This window comes from Anguilla anguilla, chromosome 8, assembly GCF_013347855.1.
Source record: "Anguilla anguilla isolate fAngAng1 chromosome 8, fAngAng1.pri, whole genome shotgun sequence".
NCBI lineage: Eukaryota > Metazoa > Chordata > Actinopteri > Anguilliformes > Anguillidae > Anguilla > Anguilla anguilla.
In genome coordinates, this window is record NC_049208.1 from 39,715,947 (window position 1) to 39,734,722 (window position 18,776).

The 18,776-nt window shown below is 41.2% G+C and overlaps 1 protein-coding gene across 1 annotated transcript in view; it reads left to right on the top strand.

The window, feature by feature from the left end:
* The window catches only part of gabbr2 (gamma-aminobutyric acid (GABA) B receptor, 2), a 211,634-nt gene that overhangs the window by 58,011 nt on the left and 134,847 nt on the right, over positions 1–18,776 (top strand). The window contains exon 2 of the mRNA XM_035430498.1: positions 3,866–4,003. Coding sequence (XP_035286389.1) covers positions 3,866–4,003 — 138 coding nt within the window. The remainder of the gene's footprint in view (positions 1–3,865; positions 4,004–18,776) is intronic.

The window sequence follows — 18,776 nt, forward strand, 5'->3', positions numbered from 1 at the left end:
ATCAGCCTTGGGTCAGCACCGAGGTCTCGCGCGGTCTGTGCGTTCCCTCCAGCTGCTGTTCCACCGAGGGGACCTGGGCTCTTGCCAGGAGCGGAGCGGGCAATAAAAACCCATGCGCCACGCGCCGGCCGGCCTCTCGTTTTGGCCCGCTCCCAAGCTGCGGACAGCGATCGGATTGACCTGCGCTCTGAGCTAATCGGTCCGAAACGCCTCCCCGATTCCTCAGATTTGATTGGGCGGGAAAAAAAATTGCTCGGGGCGTTCAGTGACGTACTGCGTTCTCGTGTTATTTTTGCGCAGCGTTGGTTCAGTAGACGTTTTCCAGACCTTGCTTCACACGTGCTGGGCCGGGATGTGTTTAGCTGCTGTGATCGGCTGACAAGTTCTTTGACGGCGCTGATGCTCGGGAAGTGTTCAGGTACCGTAGCCTTCTTTGAAGCGCCAGGAGTCAGAAGCAATGAGATTATACCCTCCGAACAGCTGAACAGATCAAAGTTGGGGAAATGTAGTCAAACATACTGTGAATTGCCAGTAGCAATGCTATAACATGGCGTCTTGGGTATTATTTTCTATTGAAAACATGGGCTGCAGTATGACATTGGCCACAGCACAAACCCCACTCACCTCCCTAAAGCACCTTAAAATCCATGGTGTTATATAAACACAATCAGTTATATGGATCGAAATGAATGTTTGAAACTTTCATGCTTGATGAAAACTGTTGAGTGTAATAGTTTTTTTGAATGTCAGCTACATCAGATAATTTCTAAAATGCATATTGGGAGGTTCCTTTAGATGAATGTGTCAGCTCATTCATCTTTTAACTAAACTTCTATGGCCACATTACATTTCTGGGATTTACTTCTATCAATATATTTTAATATACAGACAAGTATATACAGGCAGGCATTTTGCACTGCCTGGAAAATGGACAGAATGCATAACCCATCAGATAATATATCAGCAAAGCTTCTACTGATAAATCTGGAAAAATTTATTTATATGCAGGCTTAAATAGTCATAATGTAGATACGTCCTGCTCTTGTCTTATAGTAAACTGTTCCACTGATTCCTTTTAAGATACAGCTACCGCCCATACAAAATCATCTTGCTTTCTTATTATGGACAAAACTAAAACAAGAACTTAATGATAAGGAAGATATTTCTTCCTTTTTTCAGTGATCCTAATGGGCCATTGAATGTTAATCTAACATGTTCACCCTTCCCTTAATGAATGTACAGGAAACCAGAAATTTGCTGGCTTGAATTTCGATTGGGACACAATTTTTAAAAAACTTTTAAATGAATTGCTTCCGTAAATAGATTATATGAGAATACAATACAAGTTTGCAATGAACAACCAAAATTAGGTATACTGTTTCATTTGTTTCAAACTGTCAAGCACACTTAAGCTCTGAAGGCATTCTGAAGGCATTCTTTTCGTTGTTTGACCCTCAGAACATTCTGGAGATCTAAGCAGAATGAAACGGACGGCTGTCTTTTCAAACGGCTCTTTCCTACACTGCTCCCCTTTGATCCATCTCCAGTTGGACTTGCATTAACCCTCCTATTGCTTCTGAATAGATTTTGATTAATAGTTCTGTGAATGCAAAGCCTAGTCACCGCTAAATATAGCTGTCAATGGCAGTCTGGCTTCTTCCCTCATTTATTGTTCAAAGTGTCAAGCAGGTTCCCATGGCAACTCGGCCAAGGCTTACAAGACACTGCGAACGCACTCATCACAGAGAGAAGCGGCTGCATGTGTCGGACAGTACAACTATTGATTGGCAGGACTGGCAGCGTGGTGTGTCTTTGAAATGAGGAATATATACTGTATCTGGGCGACACAAGCCTGATATTCAGCTTCCATTGAAAAAGATGAGCGAATACATGGTGGATTTTTTAGTCATGTCATCGGAACTAGAGCTTACCGTGGACATTTTTACCATTTATGATTCTTGCCATTTGTGTCTTCTGAAGAAAATTGTTGATTGCATCCCTCTGTTAGAATATAGCAGTCCTACTATAGACATCAAAGCATAAACCATGTGTACTAGCATGGAGACCAATGTGGTGTCTTTCGGTTGAGGCTAGCCCTTCACTACTATATGATGTCTAAGCTCCCATTAGCCTGTGTTATATACCCCTGCCCAGCATGTGAATAAGGCATGCTAATATTCATATTAACATTACTAAAGATTACCCTAAGGTTTCTGTGGCAGTCTTTTTGTGCCCTCCACCCCCTCACCCACATGCCTCAAACATACACTATATGACCAAAAGTATCTGGACACCCCTTGGTCTGAGGCTGTTTTACATGGTTTGGGCTAGGCCCCTTAGTTCAATTGAAGGCAAATCTTAATGCTAGAGCATACAGGGACATTCTAGACAATGTGTTTCCCCAGCAGTTTGGAGAAGGCCCTTTCCTGTTTCAGCATGACAGTGCCCCCAGGCACACAGCAAGGTCCATATAGAAATGGTTTTGTTGAGAATCGTGTGGAACACCTTGACTGGCCTGCACAGAGACCTGACATCAACCTCATCCAACAATTGGAAAGCCAACTGCAAGCCAGGCATAATCGTCCAATCAGTGCCTGACCTCACTAAAGCACCTCTGGCTGAATGGAAGCATATATCCCTGCAGCAATGCTCCAAGTATAAAGTTTTCCCAGAAGAGTGGAGGTCGTAATAGCAGCAAAGGATGGACCAACTCTATATTAATGCCCATAGTTTTGGATGAGATATTGGATGTCAGGTGTCCACATACTCTTGGCCATGTAGTGCATTTATTCATATGATACAGCTGTAAAATTTCTGCAGCTGATTGAAAAATGTACTGTCCTTAGTGCACAGTCACATGTAGAACTGTCATATGGAGAACTAATTCAAACCCCAACAAAGTTAACAAGGTCAGATCACAAGTGGAATTTCATTAATGTGGATGCCGAGACCACTCAGGGGCTGACCTGAACAGCCGCCCTGAAATGGAGCGCAAATAATGTGAGAGAAAGTGTTTACTGGAAAAGAATACCCCTACAAACTCCGAAAATCTGGGCAAAATGAGTTATCAGCTCATATGGAAATCAATAGACCTGTTCCACATTTTCTCCTGCAGTTTCAGGAGCCCAGAGCGTTACCATAGCAATCTGATGTCTCGACTCTGCTGCAATGGCGGAAAGGCCCTCTTGTCAGACGTTGCCAGAGAGAGCTTCTCGTGATTTGTATATTCAAATAAAGGAGGCCAGGAGGAGAAAACAGTTTTTAAAAAATCAAATGTATCAGTCCTTTGTGTACTTCCATAGATGTCATGTGCGGATGATGAACTTGTATGGATGTTGGATAACCTTTAGGTGTATTTACAGGTAGATATACAGAATGTTGAACTGAAGGTATATTTTGAGCAGGGGTGGCCAGTCGTGTCTGCAAAAGGCCACTGTAGATGCAGGTCTTTGTTTTAGCTCAGCACTATAACACCTGGTTCAACTAATCAACTAATAATGGTCTTCAATCAAGACCATAATAAGTAGAATCAGGCATCTAGTGCTGGGCCAAAAGACATGAACCTACTCGAACCCTTTTCAGAAAAGACTGGACACCACTGATCTAAGTAGACTGACCCGAAGAAATGTGTATGTACAAAATAACTTTAAGGTATAGCTATTTAGAGTGAAGTACATGGTTCATGCCAAGGTATATTCACAATGAGCATTGATGTATATACAGTATTGATTATATGGATGTCATAATAAGAATAACAACAATATCCATGGGTTTTGATCATTCTTATTCTCTCTCTCTCTCTCTCACTCTCTCTCTCTCTCTCTCTCTCTCTCTCTCTCTCTCTCTCTCTTCTCTCTCTCTACAGTGTGACAATGCCAAAGGACTGAGGGCCTTCTTCGATGCCATATGCTTTGGTCCAAAGCACTTAATGATCTTTGGAGGAGTGTGCCCGTCCGTAACTTCCATCATCGCCGAGTCACTGGAAGGGTGGAACCTCGTGCAGGTAAGGAGTGCTAGCGTTGGGCCTGCGTCGCCCTAGCCACGCCCCCCTCCTCTCCCTCCAGCACTAGCGCCTCCTCTGGAGATGTTACCGCGAGTGTAGTGACAGCACCGCCCAAGCCACGCCCCCTCTCCTCTCCCTCCAGCACCAGAGCCTCCTCTGGAGATGTTACGGCGGGTGTAGTGACAGCACCGCCCAAGCCACGCCCCCTCTCCTCTCCCTCCAGCACTAGCGCCTCCTCTGGAGATGTTACGGCGGGTGTAGTGACAGCGCCGCGGGTAGCTGGCAGCTCGAAGCCGTGAGACGACGCGTTTGCCGAAACCTGCTTGGGGAACGGCTGAGATCCGGGGAGAGATCCAGGTTTCCTCTCATTCCCCCCCCTGCGTCCGCGTCAGATCCTCCCACTCTCCCACTCTCCCGATCCAGCCCGAGGGCCGCGTGCGGTCTCCCGTCGCCCGCCGCGCCGCATCGTTCACCGCGACGCTTCGCGTACGCAGAGCCGCCGCCACGCATCGCCGCGGGACGCGATGCGGTCAGACGGGAGGGCGCGTCAGCGAGGGAACCTCCGCCGTGAGATCCCCCCGCGGCGGGGTTTCCGTGAGGCGAGGAGGTCCGGGTCAGGGGCGGGCGGATAGCTGACACTTCCCCGCGCGGAAGCGGGCTGCTTCCTGAACCGTTCGGACAGGCCCGGCGCGCGGGTCGGATGCGCTGTTGCTTCGCATTACGGCCGCGGCGGCGGCGGCCCGTGCCGGGACCGGCGTTCCGGAAGCTCGTTACGCGGTCAGGGGCGGACGCGTGCGCTCCAGAGAGATCAGATCGCCCCGCGGTTTATTAACTAATTATCTTCATTTGAGATGAATCGCTCACGCCGCGCGAGCGCCAGAAGTCCTGACCTGCGGACGCGTCTCTCGTTAACCTCGGTCATAATGATATCTCGGCCGCGTGCCAACATTCCCCAAATCCTTGCCCGTTTCACGACCCGGGAGGAGCCTGAAATGAAGACTAATGTCTTCTGTCCGTTGTGAAGAAATGAGAGAAAATAAGGCCTCCTTCCGAAACAGTAAGTGTTCCATTATGCGACATTGGTACATTTTTAACAACAGAACCTGTGAGATAAACTGTTTTTTTTTTGTTGATACAATTGCATTGAATGAAATCCTCAAACCATCCTGAATTTACTTGCATAGAAACATGATTCAGATGGGTTATTATTCTTCTTTTTTTACATGTGGCTTTGGCTGACAAGGAAAGAGGCACTTTGCCCTGCTGGATATCTTCTTTCCGAGATTTGTCCGGAAATTACATACATGCATTACAGTTGTCATTTGACTCTCTCAAGCAGCAGTGCAGTGCAGTACTTTGTGTTGGAACAAAGCGGAGAATGATATTATGCATTGACCTCTTGAGCCTTTGTCTGTCATATTCAATCTGCAGGGTATTCATATTCTATTGAATAATAAAAAGGAGACTACGTGTATCAAATTATCGATTTCAATTTACTGTCTTACCTAAAAGTAACCTGAAAGAAAAGAAGAGAAGCAAGGACGAATGCCCAGCATCATGTACAAATGATGGAATTTGAATTCAATTACTATTATGGGCCTATTACAAGTTGACATTTCAGAGCCCAGAGAGTGGTTCATTTATTACTTTAAATTAGTTTATTATTAATTCAATAATTTTAATTGCAATTTAATGATTGCAATCATAATAATTATACACATTCTGTATTCTGGGTACATTCAGTTGGATTATATTATTTTTTGTCATAACAAATAAGAAAATTACACAAACACTGAGAAGGTGTCATTACAACATTAATTACTCCAGACATTATTAAGACAGAGGCAATAGTTACATTTTTTCTGCAGGAGGCTTCGTGCTAGTATGATGTACTTAGGCTAAAATGCTGTCTACTTATGATATGCTGTATTATGAGATAATGCCTGTGAACGTTACCCAGTATTCTTACCAAGTTTCCAGATGCTTAACTACAGTATATTGTTGGTGATGATGGCTGAGAAGAGCTCTGGTAGATGTGCCATTTATATTGAAGGCTTTCAATAGAACCTTTTAATCCTTTCATCTACAGCTCTGGTCATTTGCCAATTAAGTGGCAATATTCATATGTCTCCAATAGACATGACTAGTTTAGAAACCAGTTGTCTCAATTTCTGCAGAAAATAACAAAAATGTATACAGGTTCTTCACCTCCAAACAGTAGCCATAACTGCCCTTTTAATGAAGTCAACGGTGGACAACAGAAGAGGCAGTATTAGTATATAGTACATTCAGATCTAGAAGTGGCTGCAACGTGCAGTCACACATTATGCTGTAAAATGGCACACAGCACACTAGCCATTACAGAACTGTTGCCAGGAGCAACCAAGAGCCTCCTTTGATAGTAAGCCAGTGAGAGTGAGAGGGCCTTTTGCTAATTACGCGCTGATGTAACATTAACTATTAATGCCACTAAGCTAAAACAGATCTTTGCAATCCCATCTTAACCGGATAACAATCGGCCATTTTCAAGCCATAATTGCCAGATGTATTACAGCGTGTGCTCATATGTGATTTAATTTCATGTAATGGTGTGCAGCTAATGGAGAGCAGGGCGGCCATTTTGTCAACGGAAGCTTGCTGGGAATGAAAGCGAACCGCGGTGTGGTAAACGGTGGCTCTTATGCAAGGGTTTATGGGATCTGTGAGGAAGCATCTTGAATAAATAAAGTATGAGCAAATGATAGCTGCTGTGGGTTATACTTCCTGACTCCTGACCAACGTGATCTTCTCAGATACAATCGACTGTCATGTCCTCTCACAAAGCATTGGGCGTGTCCACTTAATGGGTCGTGTTATTGGTATCTGGCATCGATAAGTGGAAAACAGTCTGCCGAGAAGTGCTCTGGAAGCCAGTTCAGTTTTTCTGTAGTTCGGGTGTTACTGCAATTCTTGATATTCAAGTCATATGTACGTGCCATGACTGTGTAACTCAGCATATGATAACGGGGACAACCCTTGCATGATCTTAATGAACCAATAATAAGCATTCAATAAATCTAAATTTTCTACAAAGAAATTGACTTTCTAAGTGATATAATAATTTCCAAGTGGTACAGAAATAACTTTACAACTGTGCCTATCTATCTATCTATCTATATATTTGTACCCATATGAACAATGATAAATGCACACAAAATGTATTTCAACTGGTCAAAATGTGTCAACCACATAATTATTTTCATATGGATAGTATTGTTCTTAGTGGGTTGATCTTCTGAAAGTGACAGACTAAGGCCCTGTCCACACGTATACGGGTATTTCTGAAAACGTAGTTGTGGCAAACAAGCCTGCCACAGGCCACCGAAGTGGCTTTCCACGAGGCCCTCCAGCACAGAGACACAGGGAGATGATGTTCAAGCAGTCCACGTTTATTTACAAGGGTGGCAAGATGGTACAGCCATATGAGCAGATGTAAAACAGTCATGACAGAGGCCCCCTTCTGTGAGTGGGGATGGCAGATTTAACCTGTGCGCACTGATTACCTCACTACGCACAGGTGCAGCCACTCCTGTTCCCGGGTCCAATTAGCCTGGCCAATTATCTAATTGGCCAGGTCTAATTAGCTTGACCCAGGGCAGGTGTGGCTGCTTAAACCAGCCATCCCCACACCACAGTAGTTTTTTCCCTCCGTTTTGGCCTCCCGTCCACACGAAAACGGCATTTTAGGTCACTGAAAACGAAGCTTTTTGAAAACGCCTTCCAAGGTGGAGATTTTTCAAAACTCCGGTTTCTCTGTCTTCGTGTGGACAAGAAAAACTGAGCTTTATGAAAACGCTGACGCCATGACGTCAACTCGCGCATCAGTTACCATGGCAATTGGTGTATTGCGCATGCGGCAATCGTTTTAGCGTTCTCCTGTGGACGGAGATATTTTGTAAAACGCCGGTCGTGTGGATAGGATTTTTTTTTTAACGGAGGGGGAAAAAACTACATTTTCAGAAAAATCCGTACACGTGTGGACAGGGCCTAAGACAGCTGCCTGGAGTGTACTCTTAATATCCTTAGAATGTGTGGTGTGTTTTTGCGAAAGCGACGGGCAAGATGCCCTTTCTTTTTAAAATGTCTGCACAATATTTAATATGTTTGACTGTAATTTTGTGGTGAAACCAGCATAGGAACCATGTTTTTGTAATCATTTTTGTATTCATACAATTCAAAGAGTTACTTATTTAATAGTAATATAATATACTAGTAGATTTACTAGTATTTGTCTTTTTTCCCCCGTTTCAATTGTATTTAATATTAGTTGCAATTTATTTCAATGCATTTGTATAACATATAAAAGTGCATGTAAAAGTTATTAATTTCATGAACCGAGTCATAGTTTTGCTTACCATGTGCCGTCAATGGCTGTCAAAAATCACTGCTCCCCAAAACAGTGAGTTATTAAGAGTGCATGTAGCTCAGAATATGTAGCAAATCTTAGGGCTTACAAAGGCTTGCTTCACCATCACTGTTCACACCATGTTCGTTTATCAGGAGTTGTCAGTGAGTCACCGCATGTACGTTCTCCTTCCCCCTGCAGTGGCAATGTTTGTCCTCAGCTCCCAGCGGTACTTCCTGCCTGACTGTACCTGCCTTCAAAATAAGTTTGCATTGTTATTATATTTGCCTGGCAGAAACTCAATTTGCTCCGCAAACAGTGCCTTTGACATCGACATTTTCCCCCCACAACTGGAGAGGGGTGCAAATATCCCAAATTGTTATTTAACTATATTGCAAACAAGCATAAGGGGAGAATGTCAACAGCGTTGTTAAAACTCCCACTCATTACAGCCTTGCAATTTACATTCTTTACAGTTTATTATTAATATTAATGTGTGCTTTGCTGATTGATTTATATTTGACCGCATCCTTAATTTCAACTCAAGATCCCGCCTTCATTCTGATAAACTTTAAACATAAAAGCACAGCAGCACGAATCAGTTTTTTAAAAATGACATTTTTACTTTTCGACCCTTTTGCTGACAGTAGAAATAATCCGTGAATTCTCTGTTGGCTGTGCACAAAGGACTTTAAAAAGCCAATTCCCTCCAAAGAGCAATTCATACAATTTTTGTAAAGCATATTCATAAAAAAACCAGGGGAGTACTCTAATAACATATCAATTTAAATGGTGCTACTGTACACTGGGGAAATGGTATTCTTTCATGACTGACGCTTTGAGGCTTTCAAAGTCAGTGCACAGCATCTTGCCCTGGGCATTGCTAAGTGATCAGTTTGCAGGCACCATCTGCCTGCAGATTTACGTAACAACTGATCCCCATCCAGCTCTTTTACATTGGGATTGTGACTCACCCCCTCTGGTGCTGTAGTGGAGCGTCGGATCCACAGCCATTTCCCTCATCTGTGCTGAGCATTTCCAATGGAGAAGCAGCACAAGAAATGTGTTAAAATGACTGCAAAGAAACTGACTGAACGAGGGAAGAAGAGAGGGTCTGGCAGGAAGCTGTAAAGTAAATAACATGTAGTGTAGGAGTTAACATTTTTTATCTCAGTGGGTTAAAATGCATTGGGGTTATTTAACAGAGACACTGTCAATGTAATTCAAAGGAAATTTGGCTGTCTCTCAGGTGCTAGGTAAAGAACAACTGAGATTAATTAGGGCACCCCCCCCCCCCCACACACACAAACACGCACACACACACGCACTCAGATGGGCAGTTATATGTGCCGTTTTCACTCATAACTACATGTAGATCACTGTGGTCTTCATCAGGTGAAGTGGGGAACAAAAAGCACCCTCAGTAAAGTAAAGCCATTCTTTGTAAACATTTGTGCATTCTTTGTAAATTCTTTGTTAACATTTGCACAATATGCACAGCCTTCAAATCTTCTAGATTTTCACAATGGACACTTACCACTGTACGAAGGTGCTTTGATTAAAATAAAAAAAGAAACCCATCTTTAAAAAAGGCCTTAAATCGAATTCCTCAGTCTGTTGGCTCAAAATATATACTATCTTACCATTAAAACAGTCTGTATACTTTGATATCAGTGTTATGCCTATTCCCAGCTGCCATGTTACATTATTAACAAGGAGACACAGGTTGGACACAATGTACTCTCTGGTATGTTACATAATGCAAGAACTGCCTTTCTTCTTCAAGTGTCGCAAAAAAAGAAATAAAAAAATCACGCTGTTGATGCAATCCCAAAATGACCTTGTTTGCTTATAAGAACAATCGATTCTACTAGGAAATGGTCCATTGTCAGGCTGAAACTTTCCCATTTGGCTCAAATGTTCTGCAATGAGACAAAAATTACTTTTTCAAAAATCATTTGTTGCCAAAACCATGATGAGATAGATGGTGGTAATCCAGTTTGATGTTTTTCCCCAGTAATTAAGACAGCAAACAGCGAACTGCAATTCCCACACCAGTGTCCTTGTTGGATTTGCACGTTCATGGCATTGTTTGTTTCAGTAAACCTGGGATTGATTCTCAACTAAAGGCACATTGTATAGGATTTCCATTATCCTGCCACACTGTACATTGGAGAGTACTTTGGTATGATGTTCCAGTTATAAAAGATAAAGGTCTTTGGTACATTCAGATCCACCAAAAACAAGCTGAGTAACTGCAAGAAGCTGCAATAGATCTCTGTTTATGGCGCAATTTTCAAAGTTTCTGCAAAGTACTGCAGTTATGTCCACCGCTGAAAAAAGCAGACCCTGTAATGGATGCTCTCGAGTTCACTACTCACACTTCTCTTCGGCTGATTTCCCAAAGTGTGTCTTCTCTGTGGTCCACCCGGAATTTAAAACACAGTCAACTTTCTTTTCTGCAACTAGACCCTCTGCTAGCTGTTCCTCGCCTCCACCACACTAGTGGGAGGCAGGCCTAGACTAAAACCATGTTGTGACATTCGCAGTCACAATATTTTCACAAATTTCTGGGGCCTCCCTGCCTTCCAACAGACCCCTTCCACCCATACGCATGCACGCACTCACACACACACACACACACACAGTCACACACACACACACACACGACAAACTGCTACTTTTTGCTTACACAATCTTACCTAGCTATAGGCCTATAATCAGCTACAGTTTCAACATGAAACTGAACAGCTATCAATGTAATGGCTCACAATGATGTTTGTTTATATTCAAGAAAAACAGACATATATGGGCCAATAGACTACAACATAAGTAACTCTACTTATTTTAAAAGATATCTCATCAAGGCGCTTCCTAAAATTGAATGAGGAAAAGATATATGTTCTTCATATTGGTCCAAAGGCTCAAGAAAAGACTTGTAAACAAGCAGGGGCCTCTTTTAGAATGTAAACCTTAGGGGTTATGTTGGACTCTGATCTGAGCTTAAATGTACACATTAATCCAGTCACTAATACTGCATTTATTCATTTCAGAAACTTTTTTTTTGCAGTCAGATTCTGGGAGGTTGATACATGCAAACAGGCTTGTTTATCGCAATGGCCTTTTTACTGGTCTTGCAAAAAGTCAATTGATAGACTCCAGCTTGTTCAAAAATACTGACCAGGACAAAAATGACACAATATACAGATTTGGCCATTTTAACACATTGCTAAAAATATATTTATTTAGGATGGCTTATAATTAACACATTTTTGTTATAGATTTTATATGGGATAATAAACACATTTATTGTAAATGCAAATACTCTCAAGTACTTTGGGCTGCAAAAAAATAAGCTTCAATATGTGTGCACTGGTTTCATTCCACACTCAGTTCCCACCCACTTCATTCCACACTCAATTCCCACCCACTTCATTCCACACTCAGTTCCCACCCACTTCATTCCACACTCAGTTCCCACCCACTTCATTCCACACTAAGGTCTCACCCACTTCATTCCGCACTCAGTTCCCACCCACGTCATTCCACACTCAATTCTCACCCACTTCATTCCACACTCAATTCCCACCCACTTCATTCCACACTCAGTTCCCATCCACTTCATTCCACACACAGTTCCCACCCAATTCATTCCACACTCAATTCCCACACACTTCATTCCACCATACCACAAAAATGTGCATAAACTCATCATCTCTTCAGGCCCTCTGAATTGATAGTTTTCATTGATTCTGTTTAGCCACAGAATTTGTAGATAAATAGATAAATGTCCCTCCCATTGCTCTAACAGTGTAAGCTTGATATTCTTTTCTTTTTGGAAAGCAAGTTTTTTTTTTCTTGATGCAATGGCGCAGAGTGCTGCCCTGCACTACTCAATAAAACATGCAGGCTGCTGTATTGTGCTGCATGGCTGACGTCAAATCTGTTCTCCTACCGTATCCATATTTCATGTTTTTCAAGTTTAAGGTGAAGTCACAGCGCGGGGTAGAGTGGAGGAAGCGGCTTGTGCTTCAGCATTACCTAACAAACACTGCATATAGTGTGTGCGTGTGTGTGTGAGTGTGTGTGTGTGTGTGTGTGTGTGTGTGAGTGTGATAGGTGTCTGCTGAGGATGTATGTACCGGAAGACACATATTTACACAAAATGGCTGAATTGACGCATACCTCTGTCTTCTATGGTATGGCATATCTATGGTGCAACATGTGGCACAGTTTCTCAGGGCAGACGAATCAAGGCAATTCAAAATGGTGACCGATTGCCCTGTTGCCTGGGTAAAGGGATCCCTTGGACTGAGTCAGGGTCTGACCGCAGGCAGACCAGTGGTGCAGTTCACTGAGGGATCTGCTGCCAACAGGACAGCCCCCATCTACTTGCAGGACATGATTCGATCCTATGTGCCTGCTCGACCACTCCGCTCTGCGGCAGCAGGGCGCCTTGTAACCCCTCCCACCCGCCCAAAGGGATCACAGAGCTTCTCCACCCTAGCTCCCCAGTGGTGGAACGAATTCCCTGTCCCTCTCCGAACCTCCCCCTCACTACCCATCTTCCGCCGTGGCCTGAAGACTCATCTCTTCAGACTATACCTAGACTAACCACCACGCTGTATACTTCACTCTAAATCCCCCCCCTTTTTCATGACACTTGTTACATGTTGCCCCATGCCAGCACTTTTTGGTCAGAGGTTAGGTCTGAATAGTGTTCACTGCGTGAACTAAACTGTGTTCTTGGCTAGAAATATCTGTACAAAATAAGTATTGTACCTTACTGAACCTGTGTTTAGCAGTTGTCTATGACCATGAAATGCACTTTTTGTACGTCGCTTTGGATAAAGGCGTCTGCCAAATAAATGTAATGTAATGTAAATGTAATGGATTTAGTGGTGATTCACACACTGCCTTTCTGCAATGAACACTCTCAGCTGAGCATGCTCAGAGTCCTCCTTCAGCCTGATGGGCGGGGCTACGCTGTGTGGGGTAGAGTGGAAAAATGAAACCGAAAGTAGTTCAACATCCTTAACCCACTAAGGGAGTAATTAGGAAATAGCACAAAAATCACTGACTAATTACTGAAGTCCTGTTTGGACCCAGAAACAATTACCAGAAAAAATAAAATAAAATAATTTTCACCTTTGACTTGTATTTTGGATGAACATCATTTATAAATGACTTTGGCTCATTATGAATACATTTTCCCCCAAAAGCCTTATATAAGTGCCTTTATTGCCTTTAAGTAATAAAATGGCACATAAAATGTTTTATTTGTTTTTATAACAGTATGATTTGTTTTAACACTTCTCATCTGACAACTTAAAATAGAAATTTAAAGTGAATGCATTATTAAACATCATTAAACATTCATATCTTTTATGCTAAAACTTTTGTTTTCTGCGGTTTTAGTTCATTTCACTTGCGTTTCAAGCAACCGAGTATCATTCTCTTAACAATAAACAGCTCATGGGCATCTGAATATTTAAGAAATTAGCCAAGCACCTTCCCATTTTGTGGCACATTACTCTTACCAGAGCAGTGCAGTCTTCTTTCTTGCACCATCCTTGCTTGTCTGCATAGTAAGACCAGTCGGCCATCCCATAATTCCAAAATTCTGGATGTGAAACTGACGTCCTCTTTCGTTGCCGAGCTCCCCACAGCTGGGTAGAGTACGTTTCACTTGATTGCCCGTGCCTTGTTTGCAGAGCATGTCTGCCACCCCTGTCTGACTGTCTCTGGCTAAACGTCAGCCTCATTCTCTGTCCCTGGCAGTTATCCATGGCTGAACATCATTCTCATTTAATGGTCACTTCCTTCCTTCTTTATTACTGCTATCAGCCAAAAAAGAAAAAAGGTTTACTTCACCTGTGTTATTACTAGCCACAACGGTGCCATATTTTGATACATATTTATTTCCTTATCTGACTTTTTCAGTCATAGGTGGTCTTTATGTTTAAAAACTATATCTTTAAATGTCTTCAGAGACATCCCAAAATATTTCTAAAAGAATCTGAGTAAACTATCCACTTGACAACGACATTACGATACTTTCTGCATGCAACTGCCTCCCTTACTTCCCCTAGATACCATAAAGTTTCAAATGGCTGAACACTGCAATCAACTTTTATTGGTTAGAGGAGAAGTCATGTAATATATGACTCGAATCTCTCTTTTTCAAGATGGCTGTGGTGGCTTGAGTGTGAGATGCAAGCTCCACACTCAAGCCACACTAATTTGCTTTACTCTATTGATTTACAAAATACTTTTACTGGGTGCCATCATGATTTACACATGATACTTTGATACAATGCTAAGATTATACGCAATATACCCTCAATGTTATGAACTGCAAACAAAATGGCTTCCAGAGGCCAAAGGTCATGTTTGAATCATCTGTAAGAATGTGTAAGATCTGTAAGAAGCAATGAAAAGCAATGAAAAGTATGTGGATATTTTTTAAAACTCCTTTCAGACCATTTGTCCTATTTATACTAAATGTAATGTGTCTGACTATTTGGACACTGCTTATCACTAAAACATTTTGATAAGGCCACATATACATTTCACAAAAGGTCAATGCCAGCTGTGACCCTTGTATCAGCCATATCTCCTCAATGCAATGTCTGATTTTGTTCAAACTAGACCACTGTGTTGTTGGATGGTACATTACACTTTTCAGAAGTGACTGAGTGTTCCTTTGCGTGTGTGCATATCATGTGTGTTTTTGGTTTGATGCATTTTTATTGTGCTTTTTTGTTTTAAGGAAACCCTTGATAACAAGATGTGGTTTCAAGTATTTCAAATATTCATGCAAAGTGCTACTGTGCAAATAGTGGACGATTCCGTATTTTGCGGGATGGTTGGCAACCCTAAATGAAGCTAGCTACAGCTTTTTTCCTTGCGCCATTTATACATGAGTCAAATTGATGTACAAACATATAAACACATAAAATTATATAAAAGGATTGTAGAATAATCTTGAGAATTTTCGCAACCTTTAGTTTACCTTTATCCCTTTTCCACCCCTGATATGCAGAATTTCATATGAATTCATTTTCAGTTTTGTAGTTTTCTCTGAATTCAGCTATTAACTCAGCATAGTTCTGTGAGAAAAGGTTTTTCTCTCCTTTCAGAAGGAAACGTTCCTGCTCAAGGCAAAATCACAAGGAGAGAAATCACACGAAACACTGACTGCCCAGGAAAGCTATTGACTGTATGTAAAATGTACTGATTCCCACAAACAAAAACAGTCATGCCCAATATCTTGTACTGTGCATTGACAAATAGTACATTATACTCTAATCATGGTGCTTAATATCTATCTCAATACCTATCCAAGTTATATGAATGCAGATAATACATTTTTTGTTTAATTGCATGGGTAGGTTTTTGTTTAATAGTATGGATAGCCGATGAGAAAATATATTGCTGTCCAGAGATCCAGTAGCTTTTTAAATTCTCCTTCATTTTTTGTGTGCGTAGGCCGGATGTTCACAACAGAAGAATATCTATTGCCTACTCTGGCATATCCCCATGAAATACAGTACGGTGTTCAGGGAGTCTTACTTAAAAGGAATTCTAGATGAATTAACTTTTGATTCCACATGGGTTAGAGCTGTAATAACGTATTCTTGTTTTCACAAAAGGGGAAAAAAAATCATACATGTGGGAGCTCCATATATGAACCATACACCACAGAATTATAAAAAGTTAAATGCTCAAAACTGGAACTTGCTGTGATGTTACGCGTATGTGCATATGTGTGCGCTTCTTGTTTTCTGGAAAAGGTGGTAGCTTATTTTTGTGTATTTTTGTTCTTTGATGGTTCTTATTTAGGGCACATGTTCCAGGGCACTTTGAAGACCAGGAGTATGAATTATTTACTACGAGAGGGAGCTTTGAACAAGGAAATCTGAGAATAAATGGCATACATAATTAAGTACTATCCAAAATTCATTTAGTTGAATTAATAAAAATCATATGCATTTACAAACTTCCTAGGGTTTATATTCAAGACCAGTATGAATATTCCCATAACCATTAGTTAATTTAAAACACTGCTAATGTTTGTAGACATAACCAGAAACATTTTTTTTTTAAACCCTTTGTTTATAGAGCATATGCTAGTCCATTAATTTACATTTCGGACTGACAAGGACTCAAAGCTATTATTATGAAGAAGTAAAAAATACTTGATACACATTTACAGCAATTGTACACTTAAGTCACTGAAATACAAATAAACACTTTAATGTATGGAAACCTTGTTGTGTTTATATGATGTGCCATTTCTTGTATAAATGAATTTAAAGGTTGTTATGTATACTGAGCTCATTGTTTTCATATAGATTTGTGTAAAATAGCTTTATGTACACATTGTACATTTCATGTATTAATTAGTTTTAAACTATTAAACAATGAAAGATTCTGTACACTTGCAGTCTTGCATTGATCATATGTTACTCACTGCTTATGAATGAGCCTAACGTTTGTAGTGAAGCTGATTGATACAAAATTGGTATTTAAAATAAGTTTAAAAATGACAGGTTAGATGTCTGATAAAGAAAATAGTCACTGACACATTCACGGTGGTGGCTAAATGGTACAGATGTGACAAATTATCTAACTACAACAATGGTTATCAAATATTTTACCAAACACCATCATAAGCATTTGGGTAAAATCTTTTCCTCCCTCTTGCAGTCATCCCTTCATACACTACATGGCCAAACGCATGTGGACACCTGACATCCAACATCTCATCCAAAATTATGGGCGTTGATATGCAGTTGGTTGATATTCTCATATAACAACCTCTGCTTCTATAACAACCTACAGGGATTTGCTTCCATTCAGCCAGAAGAACATTATGGAGGTTGAGCATTCAGCCAGAAGAACATTAGTGAGGCGATTAGGCCTGGCTCACAGTTGGCTTTTCAACCGATCCCAAAGGTGTTGGATGGGGTTGGGGTCAGGTTCTCCCACACCGCTCTGGACAAAACCATTTCTGTATGGGCCTCACTGTGGGCCCAGTGGCATTGTCATGCTAAAACTGGAAAGGGCCTTCCCCTTCTAGACAGAATTGTCTAGAATGCGATTGTGTGCTGTAGCATTAAGATTTGCCTTCACTGGAACTAAGGGACCTAGCCAAAACCATGAAAAACAGCCACATACCAAAGGGTGTCCAGTTACTTTTGGTCACATAATGTAGTTTACACATCCATCTTGCTTATAAGAGATGTCTCTGGACCTTGTATAGAATGTTCACATCCATAATAATTATGTCATATTATTTGATGTTTTATGATTTAAAAAAAATATCTGTCACAAACTACCTCCATGATATGACCATGAATTGCAATATCATCACACCCCTTTTACTAATTATGTATTTTCTGTTCAACACAGCTATTGTAAATGTGGGCAGAGTAGTAGTAAGAGTGGCAATAATAGATATACAATATCTTCATTCTAACAAAAATGCAACTGTAAAGGGATCTTTTATCTTGTTAATATTAAGACATTATGGCAGACCTTACTACTTAGCTATTTATCCTGAAAAATGATCAGTAATTCAGCTCATACTCAAAAATCTTCATACTCAAATCTGATTGGTCCAAGGGTGTGCATTAATTTTCAATAACCGGAAACCTCAGCCTTTTAACAGTTCTAAAAATCAATGCACTAAAGCTGTCAAATAACAATTTCATTCTTTCAATTTTGAATTATTGTTACACCCCCTCCCCTTTTCAATGTCCAATTTTACAACTGATGGCAATGTTGAATCACAGTTCTAGTTACTGTAGCTAGCTTAATTTAGGGTTGCCAACCATCCCGAAAAATATGTAATCGTCCATTATTTAGACAGTAGAATAGGCGTTATGTATTTAACATCTGGCTATGAGACGCATTTTTTTCAGTATCTTTGTGAACGATTGTGTTTATATTAACCGCTGTTTCAAATATAATTCAGTAGTTAGCTAGCTAGTTAGCTGAGATAAAAAGCATGCCGTGAGACCTTTTTGGCCTAAAACCCAGCTGAATTTTAATGTTGGCTAGGTGAAAAGTGACGGCAGCAGTCATTATTTCCTGATAGCTGACCGCCTCATCATGGATTATCCCTTACTTACTCACTAGCCCCTAAAGGATGATTTTTACGTTCTTGAAAGCCCATCCAAAGAGTTCCCTGGGTTTCGTATTGTTAGTGAACTTTACAAACCTTTTTTTCCAAACCTATGGCATCTAGCAAGAAAGATAAGGGTACTGGAACATCAGGTGAGGGGGACATCTGTACTTTAGGATGGGCTCACCTGTACATTGTAAATGCTTTTGAAGTGTTCTATATGTCCAGTATTACCATGACATGGACCTATGGGAGCT